Here is a 19,002-nt window from a genome sequence, read left to right on the forward strand (position 1 = left end):
AGCAGCAGCAGCTGAACGTGGTGCAGCAGCAGCAGCTGAACGTGGTGCAGCAGCAGCAGCTGAACGTGGTGCAGCAGCAGCAGCTGAACGTGGTGCAGCAGCAGCTGCTGAACGTGGTGCAGCAGCAGCTGCTGAACGTGGTGCAGCAGCAGCTGCTGAACGTGGTGCAGCAGCTGAACGTGGTGCAGCAGCTGAACGTGGTGCAGCAGCTGAACGTGGTGCAGCTGCTGAACGTGGTGCAGCAGCAGCTGCTGAACGTGGTGCAGCAGCAGCTGCTGAACGTGGTGCAGCAGCAGCTGCTGAACGTGGTGCAGCAGCAGCTGCTGAACGTGGTGCAGCAGCAGCTGCTGAACGTGGTGCAGCAGCAGCTGCTGAACGTGGTGCAGCAGCAGCTGCTGAACGTGGTGCAGCAGCAGCTGCTGAACGTGGTGCAGCAGCAGCTGCTGAACGTGGTGCAGCAGTAGCTGCTGAACGTGGTGCAGCAGTAGCTGCTGAACGTGGTGCAGCAGTAGCTGCTGAACGTGGTGCAGCAGTAGCTGAACGTGGTGCAGCAGCAGCTGAACGTGGTGCAGCAGCAGCTGAACGTGGTGCAGCAGCAGCTGAACGTGGTGCAGCAGCAGCTGAACGTGGTGCAGCAGCAGCTGAACGTGGTGCAGCAGCAGCTGAACGTGGTCCAGCAGCAGCAGCTGAACGTGGTGCAGCAGCAGCTGAACGTGGTGCAGCAGCAGCTGAACGTGGTGCAGCAGCAGCTGAACGTGGTGCAGCAGCAGCTGAACGTGGTGCAGCAGCAGCTGAACGTGGTGCAGCAGCAGCTGAACGTGGTGCAGCAGCAGCTGAACGTGGTGCAGCAGCAGCTGAACGTGGTGCAGCAGCAGCTGAACGTGGTGCAGCAGCAGCTGAACGTGGTGCAGCAGCAGCTGAACGTGGTGCAGCAGCAGCTGAACGTGGTGCAGCAGCAGCTGAACGTGGTGCAGCAGCAGCTGAACGTGGTGCAGCAGCAGCTGAACGTGGTGCAGCAGCAGCTGAACGTGGTGCAGCAGCAGCTGAACGTGGTGCAGCAGCAGCTGAACGTGGTGCAGCAGCAGCTGAACGTGGTGCAGCAGCAGCTGAACGTGGTGCAGCAGCAGCTGAACGTGGTGGCAGCAGCAGCTGAACGTGGTGGCAGCAGCAGCTGAACGTGGTGGCAGCAGCAGCTGAACGTGGTGGCAGCAGCAGCTGAACGTGGTGGCAGCAGCAGCTGAACGTGGTGGCAGCAGCAGCTGAACGCTGGTGGCAGCAGCAGCTGAACGTGGTGGCAGCAGCAGCTGAACGTGGTGGCAGCAGCAGCGTGGGTGGCAGCAGCGTGGTGGCAGCAGCAGCTGAACGTGGTGGGCAGCAGGCTGAAGCAGCAGCTGAACGTGGTGGCAGCAGCAGCTGAACGTGGTGGCAGCAGCAGCTGAACGTGGTGGCAGCAGCAGCTGAACGTGGTGGCAGCAGCAGCTGAACGTGGTGGCAGCAGCAGCTGAACGTGGTGGCAGCAGCAGCTGAACGTGGTGGCAGCAGCAGCTGAACGTGGTGGCAGCAGCAGCTGAACGTGGTGGCAGCAGCAGCTGAACGTGGTGGCAGCAGCAGCTGAACGTGGTGGCAGCAGCAGCTGAACGTGGTGGCAGCAGCAGCTGAACGTGGTGGCGAGCAGCAGCTGAACGGTGGTGGCAGCAGCAGCTGAACGTGGGCAGCAGCAGCTGAACGTGGCAGCAGCAGCTGAACGTGGGTGGCAGCAGCAGCTGAACGTGGTGGCAGCAGCAGCTGAACGTGGTGGCAGCAGCAGCTGAACGTGGTGGCAGCAGCAGCTGAACGTGGTGGCAGCAGCAGCTGAACGTGGTGGCAGCAGCAGCTGAACGTGGTGGCAGCAGCAGCTGAACGTGGTGGCAGCAGCAGCTGAACGTGGTGGCAGCAGCAGCTGAACGTGGTGGCAGCAGCAGCTGAACGTGGTGGCAGCAGCAGCTGAACGTGGTGGCAGCAGCAGCTGAACGTGGTGGCAGCAGCAGCTGAACGTGGTGGCAGCAGCAGCTGAACGTGGTGGCAGCAGCAGCTGAACGTGGTGGCAGCAGCAGCTGAACGTGGTGGCAGCAGCAGCTGAACGTGGTGGCAGCAGCAGCTGAACGTGGTGGCAGCAGCAGCTGAACGTGGTGGCAGCAGCAGCTGAACGTGGTGGCAGCAGCAGCTGAACGTGGTGGCAGCAGCAGCTGAACGTGGTGGCAGCAGCAGCTGAACGTGGTGGCAGCAGCAGCTGAACGTGGTGGCAGCAGCAGCTGAACGTGGTGGCAGCAGCAGCTGAACGTGGTGGCAGCAGCAGCTGAACGTGGTGGCAGCAGCAGCTGAACGTGGTGGCAGCAGCAGCTGAACGTGGTGGCAGCAGCAGCTGAACGTGGTGGCAGCAGCAGCTGAACGTGGTGGCAGCAGCAGCTGAACGTGGTGGCAGCAGCAGCTGAACGGGGGGGCAGCCGCAGCTGAACGTGGTGGCAGCAGCAGCTGAACGTGGTGGCAGCAGCAGCTGAACGTGGTGGCAGCAGCAGCTGAACGTGGTGGCAGCAGCAGCTGAACGTGGTGGCAGCAGCAGCTGCAGCTGAACGTGGTGGCAGCAGCAGCTGAACGTGGTGGCAGCAGCAGCTGAACGTGGTGGCAGCAGCAGCTGAACGTGGTGGCAGCAGCAGCTGAACGTGGTGGCAGCAGCAGCTGAACGTGGTGGCAGCAGCAGCTGAACGTGGTGGCAGCAGCAGCTGAACGTGGTGGCAGCAGCAGCTGACAACGGTGGCAGCAGCACCTGAACGTGGTGGCAGCAGCAGCTGAACGTGGTGGCAGCAGCAGCTGAACGTGGTGGCAGCAGCAGCTGAACGTGGTGGCAGCAGCAGCTGAACGTGGTGGCAGCAGCAGCTGAACGTGGTGGCAGCAGCAGCTGAACGTGGTGGCAGCAGCAGCTGAACGTGAACGGTGGCAGCAGCAGCTGAACGTGGTGGCAGCAGCAGCTGAACGTGGTGGCAGCAGCAGCTGAACGTGGTGGCAGCAGCAGCTGAACGTGGTGGCAGCAGCAGCTGAACGTGGTGGCAGCAGCAGCTGAACGTGGTGGCAGCAGCAGCTGAACGTGGTGGCAGCAGCAGCTGAACGTGGTGGCAGCAGCAGCTGAACGTGGTGGCAGCAGCAGCTGAACGTGGTGGCAGCAGCAGCTGAACGTGGTGCAGCACGCTGGTGGCAGCAGCAGCTGAACGTGGTGGCAGCAGCAGCTGAACGTGGTGGCAGCAGCCAAGCGCGTGGCGGCAAGCAGCAGCCGTGCAAGGCGCAGCTACGCGCAGCAGCTGAACGTGCAAGGCAGCAGCTGAACGGCAAGCGCAGCCGAACGTGGCAGCAGCAGCTGAACGTGGCGGCAGCAGCAGCGAAGCGGTTGCAGCAGCAGCAGCGCAGCGAACGCAAGGCAGCAGCGAATTGCGAACGTGGCAGCAGCAGCTGAACGTGCGGCCGCGGCAAGCAGCACGCTGGCAGGCAGCAGCCGAACGTGTGCGCGCAGCAGCCGAACGTGCAGCAGCTGAACGTGGCAGCGCAGCTTGTAAGGCAGCAGCAGCCGAACGTTGGTGGCAGCAGCAGCGAACGCGGAGCAGCAGCTGAACGGCGGCGCAGCCGAACCGGAAGGTGCAGCAGCCGAACGTGCGCAGCAGCTGAACGTGCAAGGCAGCAGCCGAATGGCGCGGCGCAGCTGAACGGTGGCAGCAGCAGCTGAACGGAGCGCAGCTGAACGTGCAAGGCAGCAGCGAACGTGCGCAGCAGCAGCGAACGGCACAGCAGCAGCTGAACGCGGCAGCAGCAGCCGAACGCAAGGCAGCAGCTGAACGTGGTAAGGCAGCAGCTGAACGGGTGGCGCAGCAGCTGAACGGGTGGCAGCAGCAGCTGAACGCAGCAGCAGCAGCCGAACGCAAGGCAAGCAGCAGCTGAACAAGGCAGCAGCTGAACGGCAGCAGCAGCGAACGCAGCAGCGCAGCCGAACGGCAGCAGCCTGAACTGCGCGCAGCAGCCGAACGTGGCAGCAGCAGCTAGTCGGTGCGCAGCGCTGAACGTGCAGCAGCGAACGCAGCTGAACGGCAGCAGCAGCTGAACGGCGCAGCAGCAGCTGAACGTGGCAAGCAGCAGCTGAACGTGCAGCAGCGAACGTGCGCAAGCTTGAACGTAGCAAGCAGCTGAACGGTGGCAGCCAAGCAGGCTGCGGCGCAGCAGCAGAACGGTGCGCAGCAGCGAACGGCGGCAGCAGCGCGAACGTGCAAGCAGCAGCTGAACGCAGGCAGCAGCAGCGAACGTGCTGCAGCAGCTGAATTGCAGGCAGCAGCTGCTGGTGCGGCAGCAGCAGCTGAACGTGCGGCAGCAGCCGAACGGCGGCGCAGCAGCTGAACGTGCGCAGCAGCAGCTGAACGCAGCAGGCAGCTGAACGGTGCAGCAGCAGCTGAACCAACGTGGTGCAAGCGGCAGCGAACGCAGCAGCTGCTGAACGCGGTGGCAAGCCGAAGGCGCTGGAAGTGTTGCGCAGCAGCCGCTGAACGCAGCAAGGCAGCAGCAGCTGGCCCGCGCAGCAGCAGCCAGCAGCGAACGCAAGCAGCAGCTGCTGAACGCAGGAGCAGCAGCAGCGCGGTGCAGCTGAATAAGGAGCAGCAGCGAACGGTGCAGCGCTGAACGTGGCGCGCAGCAGCCGCTGAACGCAGCAGCAGCAGCTGAACGTGGCGCAAGCAGCTGAACGGCGCAAGCAGCAAGCAGCAGCCGAAGCGCGCGCGCTGAACGGCAAGGCAAGGCAGCTGAACGCAGCAGCAGCAGCTGCGAACGTTGCAGCAGGCGCAGCAGCTGAACGGCAGCAGCAGCAGCCGCTGAAGGCGCAGCAGCCGCAGCTGAACGCAGCCGCTGCGAACAGCAGCAGCAGCCGCTGAACGGTGGTGCCAGCAAGCCGCGAACGTTGCAAGCAGCAGCAGCTGAATGCGTGCAGCAGCTGAACGCGCAGCAGCTGAACGCGGTGCAGCAGCGCGAACGGTGCAGCGCAAGTTGCTGAACGCGCAGCGCGAACGCGCGCCGTGGCAGCAGCTTGAACGCCGCGCAGCTGAACGCAGCAGCTGCTGAACGTTGCGCAGCAGCCGCTGAACGCAAGCAGCAGCGCTGAACGCCGGTGCGCAGCAGCAGCGAACGCGCGCAGCTGCCGCCGAACGCGGTGGCGCAGCAGCCGCTGAACTGCGTTGCAGCCGAAGCAGCCGCTGAACGCGCGTTGCCAGCCGCTGAACGCGAGCGGTTGCCGCCGCCGGCGCAGCAGCCAAGCCGCCGAACGCAAGCTGCAGCAGCGCTGAACGGCGGAAGCAGCAGCCGCCGAACGCGCAGCTGCTGCTGAACGCAGCAGCTGCAGCACGCGTTGCGCAGCATGCGCGCTGCAGCTGCTGAACGCGCTGCAGCTGCTGAACGCAGGTGCAGCTGCTGAACGCGGTGCAGCTGCTGAACGCAGTGCGAACGCGGTGCAGCTGCTGAAGCTGCGCAGCTGCGAACGCAGGTGCAGCTGCTGAACGTGGTGCAGCTGCTGAACGTGGTGCAGCTGCTGAACGTGGTGCAGCTGCTGAACGTGGTGCAGCTGCTGAACGTGGTATGATAGTATTTCTCACCCTTTTTACCACTGGGTTAGCACTATAGGCTTTCTTGGCACCCATGGTCACTCATTTTGCAGATGAAATCACCAAAAACGCTGTAATAATACGAAATGTTCCGATTGTATGCTTGGATGTTACCGCGGACCCTGGCTTGTAAACAATGCCACCGGCGGAAATTGTGAAGCTGGCTCAGGCCGCACATTAGAAGCGTCTCGGACGAATAGCGTCGAGCGAGTTTTTTAGCGGTATGCGAGGCAAAATTTTAGTGATGAAATGTATCGGTATGCGGATTTAACGTTATGTGATGCCAACGGTATGCGAGGGTCCAATGTATTGCCGACACGTCAAAATTCGTGAGCATAATTTTGTAAATTAAGTTTTGTACTTTGTTTTATTACCTTCAGAAAGATTCTCTACCATTTCATAAACAAAAATAAAAAAAAAATTTGAAAATTCTTGGACCCTGGTGCACACTTCGAAATTTGGCCTCTGGACCCTGAAAGGGTTAATATCGTTAGGCGAGGGTCCACTATTTTGAATTTGTGTGAAATTGGCCAAATTACTAATTTCTGATCACTGAAGCAGTTGAAATGATTGGGCAGCTTCTTGTGCTCAGTCAATAAGTGATACTAGCAAAATAGCTAAGAATTTGGTAGACTGGAATAATGTAATTAGCCCGAAATAAGTCGGTGGGCAATATCAGTGTAAATTTTGTCAACACCGCAAAATTCATAACATTGTCAATTTTCCATCAAATTTCATATTTTCATTACCTTCAGAAAGATTCTCTACCATTTCATAAATATCAAATTACTTTTTTTTTAATTCTTGGACCATGTGGGACAGACCCTCAAAGGGTTGAGGCTAAAAATGCAAAAAATAAAATCTTAAATTGTGGCTGCTGGTATGTTGATTGTGAAGGGAGTGGAGAGGCATGCCAAGGCCCATCTGGACTGAGGTGGATGGTAGTCCAGTAGTTAGGTCAATCATTCAAGTCTAAGTTGGTTTGTATATCAGTAGTCATTCAGTAAAATCAGGTCAGTTGGTTCATCCAGTTTGCAGCCCCGAAATTTTTTCCCTACCATTAAGCAGAACAGTTTAAAATGAACTTTAAGTGTAAAACTAAAATGTGTCAATTTGACAGCAGTTTAATGAAAACATTTTGAAGGAGTTTTGACTATCTACTGTATTCTGAAATATGAAATGGATAAGTGAAATCTGAAGGCAATGTGCAAAAGTAAAATTCAATTAGTTTTATTTGATTAAAGGCCCTAGTGCACTGCATTAACACGGCAAATCTTTTGGTGCTGTATGACCCCTAGCTGTATAGTCCTTGTGGCTTAGCGCTTCTTTTTGATTATAATAATAATGTATGACCCCTATGGGTTTTGCACTCCCTTACCCCACCCATAATGTAATTGGAAATGCTGAATGAACAGCTGTAATACTGTGGTCCTTAAAATTTTTCCGTTAAGGGCAGTGCCATAAAGCAGGTGAGGGGGGCCCTTTATCCAGAACATTGGACTAACTTCCAATTCTTGGATTGACCCTGATGGAGTCCCATTCCTGCAGGTGCTGACCCCCTATGGGTTTGGTGCTCCCCCATGAATATTAAATGCACAGTTGCTTGCTGTGAGCATGTCTTAGACATTTATTGCTGTACTGGCAGGTTAATAGCAGTGACTTAGATGTGGTATTGAGTACTAGGTATGGTAATGGTGACATTGCCAGCAGGTGTAAGTAAAAATTTGCACCATTGTGATGGTAACAGTGAGTGCCAGGTGGAGGGGCCAGCAGGTGTGGCGAGTGCTTCCAGGTGGAGGGGCCAGCAGGTGTGGCGAGTGCTTCCAGGTGGAGGGGCCAACAGGTGTGGTGAGTGCTGCCAGTTGGAGGGGCCAGCAGGTGTGGTACTGGCAACGGCAGGGGAAGGACTGCCAGCTGACAAGTGCCAAGAGGCGAGTGGAATTAGACTACTAGTCTTTAAAATTTTACTTGCATGCCCCCCTTCCCCCCTCGCCTACAAAAATCTGCAGATCCATGCTTGCTTTTACCATAAATGTTAGAGCAATCTCCATGTTTAAGCACATTTGTACAGAATTTCGGGAATTTTAACTTGGGTTAATTACTGGAAGACAGCCAGAGTATTGAGGGGATCTTACAGGGGGTTCTTGATCAAAGGAAGTCGAATGACCCTTAACCCTTTGACTGTTTTGGTCGTATATATACGTCTTACGAGCCACCATTTTTGACGTATGTATACTCAAATTCTAGCAGCTTCAAATCAAGCAGGAGAAAGCTGGTAGGCCCACATGTGAGAGAATGGGTCTGTGTGGTCAGTGCACTATATAAAAAAAAAATTTTTTAATTGAAATGCCGACTTTGTGGTCTATTTTTGTATGGTATTTATGGTTGTAGTCTCGTTTTCTTGGTCTCGTTTGATAGAATGGAAAACATATAGAAATAGAGGTGATTTTGACTGATTTTACTAGAAGAACCTTGAAATGGAGCTCGAAGTAGGGGAAATGTTTGATTTTAGCAGATGTTCAGAAGTAAACAAATGATGTAATTTTCCAATAAATGTCCAAGTAGCCATCCTAATATGCAGTCATGAATGGGTTGACATTATTTATACAATTATTACAATATTGCAGTAGTCTGCATAACAGTAAATCTTCTATGTTTTATTTGAATAAAAATTCAAAATAGAAAGCAAGAGTAATATCAGAGGGGCCTGGAGATGACTGATGAACAAAGAAAATGTTACTTTAGAGCCAGTAATGTCTGCATTGTTCATTCTGGACCCTATTTTGAAATTGTCATTTTTTAATTTTCGTGAAATTGGCCAAATTGCAAATTTCTGACCACATTATTGGGCAGTTTCTCATATTCAGTTGATAGAAAAAATGGAGTTCTAAAGAAATAGCTACGAGTTGGGTCGACTGGAACAGTGGAATTGGCCGAAAAAGGGCTCAGTGTGCGAAATCCCCAATTCATAAATATCGCCGAGGTTGATAACTTCACGAGAGCGTAATTCCATCATTTTCCATCAAATTTCGTTCTTTTGGTGTCATTACAATCTGGAAAAGATTCTCTCATTTAAAATTCTTTTTTTAAATTTTGCGACACCAAGAGAGACCTCAGGATTTGGGGTTGCGACAGTCGAGGGGTTAATGCCTCCCATTCCTAATCTGTATGACTCCCTATGGGCTTAGTTCCCCTGTATTATAATTGGTGTACATAAGCATTTTAACCCTTTGACTGTCGAGGCCATATATATAAGTTTACGAGGTACAGTGTTTGACGTATATGTACTCGTAAATTCTAGCGGCTTCAAATCGGGCAGGAGAAAGCTGGTAGGCCCACATGCGAGAGAATGGGTGTGTGGTCAGTGTGCACCATATAAAAAAAATCCTGGAGCACGCAGTGCATAATGAGAAAAAAAAACTGACACTTTTTTTTAAATTAAAATGCCGACTTTGTGGTCTATTTTCGTATAGTATTTGTATTCTCGTTTTCTTGGTCTCATTTCATAAAATGGAAACTATATTATAGAAATAGTGATTTTGATTAATTTTACTATAAAAAGAACCTGGAAATGGAGCACAAAGTACGGGATTTGTTTGATTTTTGCCGATGTTCAAAAGTAAACAAGTGATGTCTGTCCAATAAATGTCCAAATAGCCATTCTAATATGCAGTCATGAATGGGTTGATGTAATTTTTACAATTATTACAGTATTGCAGTAGTCTGCATAACAGTAAATCTTCTCTTTTTTTTGTTTGAATAAAATTTCAAAATAAAAAGCAAGAGTAATATCACAGGGGCCTGGAGACATGACTGATGAACGAAGAAAATGTTATTTTAGAGCCAGGAATGTCTGCATTGTTCATTCAGGTCCTTATTTTGAAATTGTCATATTTTTTAATTTTTGTGAAATTGGCCAAATAGCAAATTTGACAGTTATTGGGTAGTTGAAATCGGTAAATGGGCAGTTTCTTGTACTCAATCGATGGAAAAAATGGAGTTCTGAAGAAATAGCTATGAATTTGGTTGACTTGAATAATGGAATTAGCCAAAAATAGGGCTCAGTGGGCGAAATCGCTGATTTGTAAATATCGCCGAGGTCGCTAACTTCGCAAGAGCGTAATTCCGTCAGTTTTCCATCAAATTTCGTTTTTTTGGTCTTTACAATCGGGAAAAGATTCTCTTATTTCATAAGAATTTTTTAATTTTTGCGACACCAGGAGACACCTCAGGATTGGGGGTTGCGACAGTCAAAAGGTTAAAAACTTATTTTTTTAAATATTAAAACGTGTAAACTGGGCTATTATTTACCTTGATGGTAAAAGCATCTTAATCCCCCCAAAAATTACCTTGCTTGGATTTAAGATTCTCTTCCATGGTTGCCTGTGTACGGGTGCTCCTGGCCTTCCCTTTTCCCGTTGCTTTTAGGTGCTACTGGGATTGTGTTAAGTCTGCCCTTGGCCTAGGCCTTTCCACTTGAGCATGATAGCATGCATTTTCATACTTTTTTTTTTTTTTTTTTTTTTTTTCCCCCCCCATGTGTATTTTATGCTGGAGTGATTTACAGTTGGTGCTCTCTAAATGTTTGGATGAAATCTGCTTGTCCAGGTTCTGTATACACCCTTTGGGGGGTGGTTTTAGTATTCTTCCCATGAATGTAACTGTAAACTGTATGTTTGCAAAAGAGCACAGCAATGTGCCTCCACCCTACCTACACATCTGGGCCTGGTGGGTCCTAAATGTGAACAGCCAATTAGGCAGGGTTTGACATGTGGGTATTTGACCCTCCAGGAATAGTCGGATGAATTGCTTTTGAGGTTTAAGCACACCTATATCACAGCCACCTGCTTGCAGGTGTTCTTGGGTTGCCTCCTTTGTAGCACATGGCTTAAACACAGCAGAATGCATTTAGTAGCCACAGTTTAGGCTTTTCTGCCTGTCACTTTTTTTTAATTACGAGGGTGCCTGTAAGGACCTCTGAACTTCGACCTAAATTTAAGGAAATTTTAACTTCGCATGATAGTACTTAGGTTCACTTATGATTAATTTATTATACTGTATTTTACTAAAGTTCTGAGCTACCCTGGTTAAAGCATTTGGTAATTCACTAACCAACCTTCCTCCATCACATTTTGTACAAAAATGCTCATTGAGTTTTGCTAGGTATTAGGAAGCAGCGCTGTATAGCCCTTGTGGCTTAGCGCTTCTTTTTGATTATAATAATAGGTATTAGGAAACGGGCATTGATAGGTGGTACTGCATTTAGTTAATTATAGGAAAGGCAAGAGTCCTGCTTGCCCAAATGGCAGATTTTACTAAAAGAAAATGTTAAAAGCTGGCAAATCAATGTGACTTAAGGAAGATGTCTTGATGATGAAAGACCTTGATCCAAGGAACTGGATATGTATTGAACATGATTGCTTGCCATTCCCCAGGTGCTGTATTGCTACAGATTTAGAACTACATTATTAATGGTCTCTTGTTGCTGGTCATTCTTAACATGAATGAATTATAAATAACCATTTTATGGATAATGTTTAGTTTCATAATTTGGTAGATAAAACTTGTAACATTGTTCCATGCTATTTAAGGAAAATTATAAAACTTTTATTGGTAAGGCAATACATAAGCTTCACAATGGGATGTTTTTGACAGAATACTGTATAGGAAAACTTGATAAATAACCTGTTTTTTTTTCCACCTTCCCCTCCAAAAAGATATCCTGTAATTTACCCATGACTGGTGTAGCCCCCCCCCCCCTCCCCACAGCTGGCCTACAGGTAGGCTTCCCTACTTACCAACTAGTCAGCTGGGCTGCTAGCAGCCCATCTGGCCATCACACCCTGGATAATGCGTAACTCTTATGAGGAAAGTCTAGCTTACCTTCATTCTGGCAATATTTGACATCTGCTGGTAGAATGTCTCGGGGCCACTGCGTTTAGAGACTTGTTCATCCTCTAGCTTTAGTCTCCCTTCAAGAGGTGCCCTGTGGCCTGATGGCTAAAGCTCTCTTCACACGGTGAAGATCTGGGTTAGATTCCTAGCAAGAGTAGAAATACTGGGCGTTTCCTTACACTGGCTATCTGTTCCCCATCAATAAAATGGGTACCTGGGTGTTAGTTGACTGGTGTGGGTTGCCTACTGGGACAAAACTGACCTAATTTGCCCAAAATGCTCTGCATAACAAGTGGCTTTCTATACAGTAGTATGTCACTAATGTAAGCTAGGCCTGTATACCTTGTACATGTACTTGTAGAAATAGGTATTACTGGTAAAGGGAACATTAACAAATAGCCCTTCCCTTGAAACTTTTACTCTATTTACCTTGATGTATGACCCTTGTGTTGAAATGTCTTAATATAAAGGGTCCCACACCTCTGGCCCCATGCCAGACAAGACCTCCTGGTTGATGACATAATGAACCATGCTAGTGCTGGTAGCACAGTTCTGTAGGAGATTGGATGGTAATTCTCATTGCACTCTTTTTCACTAAAGGTTCTGCACATTATCCAGATATGCAGTTTTGCCTGCCTTAAAAGGCTCAGTATATAGCCGTATTCGTCTAAAGTGTGTGATGAACAGTATCGTTGGCTTGGCATCTGTTAGTGTTATTCAGTCTATCAGTCTTTGCAGTGTAGGGATTTCTCTGAAAGTGGCTTAAGGTTGGGCTTACCAGTCAAAGTACATTAATCTCTATAGATGTAACTAGGAATGCAAGCGATAGAAGGATTAAACAGGCTATCCCAAGAGGAAAATTGAAGTAACAATGGAAGGAGCATTGGGGAAGTTGAGGAATGGTAGGAAAACATGAAGTGGGGGAAAGATGACAGGGAGGTAAATAAAAAGAATGGAGGGGGGGGGCATAACTGAGGGATACTAAACCAAAGGTGCAGGATTCTCCAGCACAATTTTTACGGTGATTAACCCATTGGATAGGCCTGCACAACTAAGGATTGGGCATTTTTTGGGTAGGGGTTATAATAGCAGTGGTGGTTGATTTTAAAGTAGCAGTCTGTTGAGTGTGGGGAAGGGGGGGGGGGAAGTAGCAGTGTTGTGTATGGAGGAGGGATTAAGTACAGAGTTTTAGGCAGGGTAAGGAAGTAGCAATTTGTTGAATGTCTTTGAAGGGGACGACAAGGGAAGCAGCAGTCTATTACCAATAGTGATGTTAATGTAGTACTATTTGTGGTAAGTGTAATACCAGAAGTTTTAGAAGTAGCAGTCTGTCGAATACCTTGCCCCCCCCCCTCTCCTCCTCCTCCAAAGTAAGTAGCAGAAGTATCTTTGGGGGAAGAAGTAGCAGTCTGTGAAGTATCTTGGGGAAATAGCAGTTTGTCAAATGCCTCGACAGGGAAGGGCAGTCTGCTGAGGATCTTGTGGAAAGTCTTGGGCAAAGTAAGTTGGTCTCATCTTAGGAAAGTAGCAGTTGCCTCATAAAAGTAGCAATGTTGGGGAAAGGGTGCCTCACAAATTTGGAAAGGGATGGGGAAATGGAAGGCTCATGAAGGTAGTAGCTGTGAAGGGATGGGTCATCACAGAAGTAGCCTCAAAGTACCAGTCTGGTACTTTTGAGGCTAAAGGCTTAATTTCAAGTTTGCCTCACAAAAGTATCAGACTTTTAAGTTGATGAGGCCATTAATTAACAAGTAATTCTGAGGGGGAGGAAAACTTCGCACTGCTGCTTTTCTACCCTGTTACTTTTGTGAGGCAGCCACCCTTTTTGAAGTTTCATCTTCTGCAAGGAACAAGTGCTACTTTTGTGTAGTCTCTGCTACTTTCATATGGTTACCCTTGCCAATTTTGTGCCCCCCCCCCCCTCCCTCCATGTTGCTTTCTTCAGCTATACCTGTATACATAATGCTGCTGCTTTTGTGTTGCTACTTTCACGTGATTTATTTTATCCCTGGTAATTTCGTGGGATGATGCAGCACTGTATGACCCTTCTTGGTTTACCGCTTTCTTCGATTATAATAGTGGGATTGCTACTTTGCCCAAAATACTAGTAACACTACAACTTTCTCAATGGTGCTACTTTCATGAGGTACCAGATATGTTGCTTTGTGGGCCAATACACCCTTGAGCTCTACTTTGTGAACCACTGTTCCCTCTGTTAATGTCCATTCGGCATGTTGCTACTCTTGTAAGGCAATGCTATAACTGCTACTTTGGTGATTAGTTTATTCGTGCTACTTTCATGCCATGTTAATTTCGTAAACTTCCACCCCTCCTTTCGTCCGTGCTACTTTCATGAGCCACCGTTATGCCTGGTAGTGATACTTTTGCGAGTGTCCATCTGCTACCTTTGGTTTTGTCCATGCTGCTTTTGAGTGTGCATCCCATTTGGTTTTCATCTGTGCTACTTTTGTAAGACGCTTCTTTGACTGGGTGCTACTTTCATGGGGTTGGATACATGAGAGTAGCACCCAGTCATAGAAGTCTTGCCAAAGTAGCACGGATGAAAACCGGATGGGATGCACTTGGAAAAGCAGCATGGACGAAACCAAAGGCAGTGGATGGACGCTCGCAAAAGTAGCACAGACGAAAGGAGGGGTGGAAGTTTACGAAATTAATATGGCACAAAAGTAGCAAGAATAAACTAATCACCGAAGTAGCAGTTAAAACATTGGTTTCATCCATGCTACTTTCGTGAGGTGATGCTGTAGATTAATGTGCTACTTTCGTGAAGTTCTGCTGAAGACTGATGTGCTACTTTCATGACAACACCCCCCCCCCCCCCCCTCTTGGTTTCCATCCATGCTACTTTCATGTGTTTATACTGACATTTTAAACAGATTATAAGGCAAAGTAATAAAAGTGACTAAATATTTATATTGTTTTATTTTCCAAGTGATTTACAGGTTAATAAAAATGCAAAGAAAAATATCATTAAAAAAATAGCTAGTTTTTAAGTACAGCTCACTTAACCAATATGCCAAGAGTGTATGAAAAACTGGTTTAGCACAATGTATACACTGGCAAACCATAAATGTGGTTTTGTACCAGGGATGCTACACATGGGCTTAGGTGGAGACTAATGTATGACACGACCTAGCAAGCCTAAAAAAAAAAATGGAAAGTATTAAGCTTGCCTTGACACTGAAATCTCATGAGGCGTTGTAACACCAGCTACTCGATCACTGATGAAAACTATTTAATTTTTATTACATTCATGGAATGCTAAACCTGTACGGGTCATGCAGTCTCAGGAAATGGAAGGCATTTGGGTTTAATCCAAGAAGAAACCAGATTAAATTCTTTGGATCAAGAGAAGCTTATAACTGTCACGGCATCTCCCTCGAGACTCGGTGATCCTCTCGAGGGAGGCCCCTTGATGCTGGTAAGGGGCTTTTTTAATTAAAAAACCAAACTCCCGTCAATCTAACCCTGACTGCCTTCCACCCAGCAAGGACTATATGATCCATATGGATTCAGGGCTTCCCCCTAAATATAACCTATTTGTAATTGGAGAAATTTCAAACTACTGTATATAACTTCATTAAAACTGAACTATAATTTGCAGAGGAAACGAGTTCATAAAGTCTCGACTTGATAATGACAAACAAAAATTCCCTCAATTTAGGATTGTTAATTATTGCAGCGACAGTACTGAATTGCTCTTTTACAACCTCCATCGATAATGCCTCTATTGCCGGCCAAAATTCAGGATAGCTTAAAATGTACTATTACTACGTATTCAACGTTTTTAATTAATGGAATGCAACATGATTTCTGACACAGATAGAAAACCTAGAAACTAAGTTCTCATTTTTCACTCTGGCTTAGTCAAGTGGCAGTCTTCGATGAGATTCAAACAGGGCTTACAAAACATTTTTACACACCAGCCACTATGTGAAGATATATATAGTATATACAAAGCTAAGAAATCTCCGGAATGTTATGGGTTATTAATCATAAATGAAGTCTTCGCAACAGACTTAGCAAATTAAGTTATTTACAGGACGTGACACTAATTATACTGTAAATAGCTGGACAAGATCATCTCTGGCCATAAGATTACATAAATTTTAGAGTACATATTTAATATACACTAATTATAATTAAACCTGTCAAATTTCTGCATAAACTTTAGTTTGGGACCAAAGTAGCAACCTTGCAACTGCGAACCCAGGACTATACCGACTTAATCTAGAAGGTCTGAAGACTACGGTATATTTTGACTGTCCTTCATATTAGTGTAGCTTACTTCATAGCTGCTGAATGACCCACAGTGACCTTGCATACATGCCTTACTTTGCTCAGTAATAAGGGCAGAAGGCTGTAGATTATGGCATCATTAACGTTCACAAAAGACAACTTCACACTGTTGCAGTCAGTACCATCAAAAAACTGCTGCTATTAAGAAACACATGGTATCCAAATGCCAGCACTGATTTCTTAGGTAAATTTTAAGCTATTTCTCATCTGTATGCATTACACAGGTTGTCATTTAACTAATTATAATGTAAATACAGTGCAAGGTGTGTGTGTGTGTGTGTTTTAAGAAACATGAACTGAAGAGGAAATAGGTTATTTTTTCAATTTAATGCCAATCACTTCAACAGGAAAATGGTTTCCTTGGGCAGATGGGTCACTCCATAATTATCCAGACTGTGGTAATGGTGTCTTCCATGGTGACAATTTTAATTTTATACAGACTCCTTTTCTGAATTAAAGATGCCTTTTTGCAACAATTTCAGAGATTTTTAAATTATTTCTGCCAACTGGTATGATGCCAGAGTTAAGTTACCATGTCAGGTCCTCTTTATTACACACCAAAGGTAGTGGAGATGAATTAAGAGGATACATATTTCAATTAACTGGTCACCTGACTAATTACACCCAATCACCTTAAAGCAATATAAACTCTAAAGTAAACAGCACTTGCTTCAATATATTTAAATGAATTTGTGGTAAAGAATCTGATTAGACCACTTCAGATTTGTTTTGGGGGGGGGGGGGAGAAAAAGAAAACAGCACTTAAACAGGCATTAGTTATGGCTAAAAAAAAAAATGCCACGAAAGACTTACGATATGGCTTCCATAACGTGTCATACTATATTCATGCTTCAACTTAATAATGTACTGTTCCATATTTAAGCTTAAATATCATAATTACACAACACTTTACAGCCAATGTAAATTCCAGAAAGTGCTTTGAAAACCACTTAATCCCGTGTGGGTCATCCTGCACACAGTGGTGGAAACTCAACCCTGCAACATCCTTGCCAAACCAGAATGTTTAAAGTTTCAACCCATAATTCATCCTGAGCATACTAAATACCCTAGGTACATCTTCATCGCGAGTCACACAGACTTGTTCTATTCAATGGTCAATGCTGCTGGGGTAAATAACATACCCCTATATTTCCACCCACTTACCATCAATAAAGTGGTTAGTGGATTATAGCAATAGTTCAGAGTGGGCTGAACTTCCAATTTTTCATTTTGTGGGTTATTAATGAGTCTGGGTTGAAAAGGGATGATGCAATGCATTATCATTCCCACTGAATGGTAGACTGATAATAGCTCATGTGTGAGTACCTGTAGAAGGGTTGGAAGCCATCTTAGCTTCCTATATGTAGTCTGATATGGGACCAAGCACCAGGGAAGTGACCACTTCGGAATCTACAAATAGGTTATATCTTTACCTTATTAATTGGTAATGTAACTACCTGGCAGATATATCTGGAACAAGAAATAATATTGCAGACTGTTTTCACTATGGAGTTCAGGGCTTAATCATAGTTTTATATGAGGTGTTACACTGACGGAGCAATACCAGAGGATTTCCACACCAAATAAACAATGGTATGCAAACTGTACATGTCAACTCTAAAGAAAACATTGGTCTAATTGGCTTGTGTTCTCACAGCTCAAGTGAACACAGATGACTTCACTTCATCGACAATGCATAATAAACTTAGTTCATTATGGACATTAGGAGATGCTTTTGATTTTTAATGCGATACATTGAAATTAGGATGGTGTTCATCATGATCATTCTTGATATACCAGAATGAACTGTATATTTCATCACCTCTGACCCCCACATGTCAGGGAATATATATATATATATATATATTGTATATGTATATAAACAATTTAAAATATACAACCTAACTTACAAATAATTATTTACATGGCAATAAAGCCTTAGAATAAAGTGTAATCAATATTTCGACGTCAAGTGCACCTAAAGTCATGTTCAAGCTACTTATGCATTCTAATTTCTTGCTCAATTTTCTTTGCTTCATCTTGAGAGGATTAAGACCAGAGAACATGCTTCCTCACTACCTGTCATCCAAGTTTCTTGCATCTTCATATAGACTCAACAGGTCCACATGTACCAAATGACAAGCCTCTATCTTGCTTGCTCAATACCATTCTTATGGTATATTTCATTTAACTTGCAAGATGTTAATGCAGGTTACAATATTTGTATTTTTTTTTATAACGATTCGCTTAAAATATATTTATACGCTGTCATCTTTTAGTTCGAGAGTCTGAGTTGTGGTTTTAAGGTCACCTAAGGTTTCGCAATCGAGGGTGAAGATTTCAAGGTTAGCAGTTTTGAGGACGACTGCTATTTTGAGGTTGACGATGAAGGCTTTGCAATCACAAACGACGATTCCGAGGTAAACGACAAAGGTTTTGAAGTCAAAAGAAAGGGTTTGGAAGTCCTACTTGGAGCCTTAAGAGAAGAAAGCAGAGGTTTGATACATTGCCTGCTGAAGGTGGATGAAAAGGGTCCCTTGCTACCAATGCCAGGACCTTCATTTCTACACCTTGTTGTCAAAGGAGTACTGTTTCCGCCGCCAGAACCCCCGGAAGAAGTTGAACCGGAACTTGGACCCCTCACTCCCATCTGGAAAGGAGAAATATTTGTGACAGAAACCTAGTGAAATGTTCAGACATTTGTTGTAGCCTCACATACAATTACACTACATAGGTATCCCTATTTGCCCCACTCATGCTGAGAGTGTAATTTTATGCATCTGTTTTCCCCTCAAGATAGATGCTTTGATGCCTGTGAGAAGGCTCTTGATCCAATGAATCTGACCTGATCTCTTCCTTGGATTAAACCTGATTACCTATTCCCCCAGGAAATGTACAATCTATTGAAGGTGGGAAGTACAGTGCCTGCACTGTTGTATTTGTGCACCTCTGGCAAGACAGTGATAGTGTGAATGATGGTGGAAAGTGTTTTTCAATTGACCCTGCCTCAGTAGGAGACAGCCAGTGTTATACACATATCTGAGGAGATCCTCAGATAAGATAGTTACATTCTCGAAATAACACGTTAAAAAATTGTGCAAACTGAACTGAAGAGCATACGACA

General features: G+C 46.8%; 1 protein-coding gene across 6 annotated transcripts in view; it reads right to left on the reverse strand.

Annotated features, from left to right (window-relative positions):
• Positions 1 to 14,486: 14,486 nt before the first annotated feature.
• Positions 14,487 to 19,002, reverse strand: part of LOC128703700 (serine/arginine repetitive matrix protein 2) — a 609,407-nt gene continuing 604,891 nt past the window's right edge. For 5 of the 6 annotated variants that reach the window (XM_070101173.1, XM_070101171.1, XM_070101172.1 and 2 more), the window contains exon 7: positions 14,487 to 18,528. In XM_070101173.1, coding sequence (XP_069957274.1) covers positions 18,247 to 18,528 — 282 coding nt within the window. In that variant the 3' untranslated portion in view covers positions 14,487 to 18,246. The remainder of the gene's footprint in view (positions 18,529 to 19,002) is intronic. The other variant, XM_070101174.1, reaches the window with a different exon arrangement.

The sequence above is a fragment of the Cherax quadricarinatus genome, chromosome 76 (assembly GCF_038502225.1).
Source record: "Cherax quadricarinatus isolate ZL_2023a chromosome 76, ASM3850222v1, whole genome shotgun sequence".
Taxonomy (NCBI): domain Eukaryota; kingdom Metazoa; phylum Arthropoda; class Malacostraca; order Decapoda; family Parastacidae; genus Cherax; species Cherax quadricarinatus.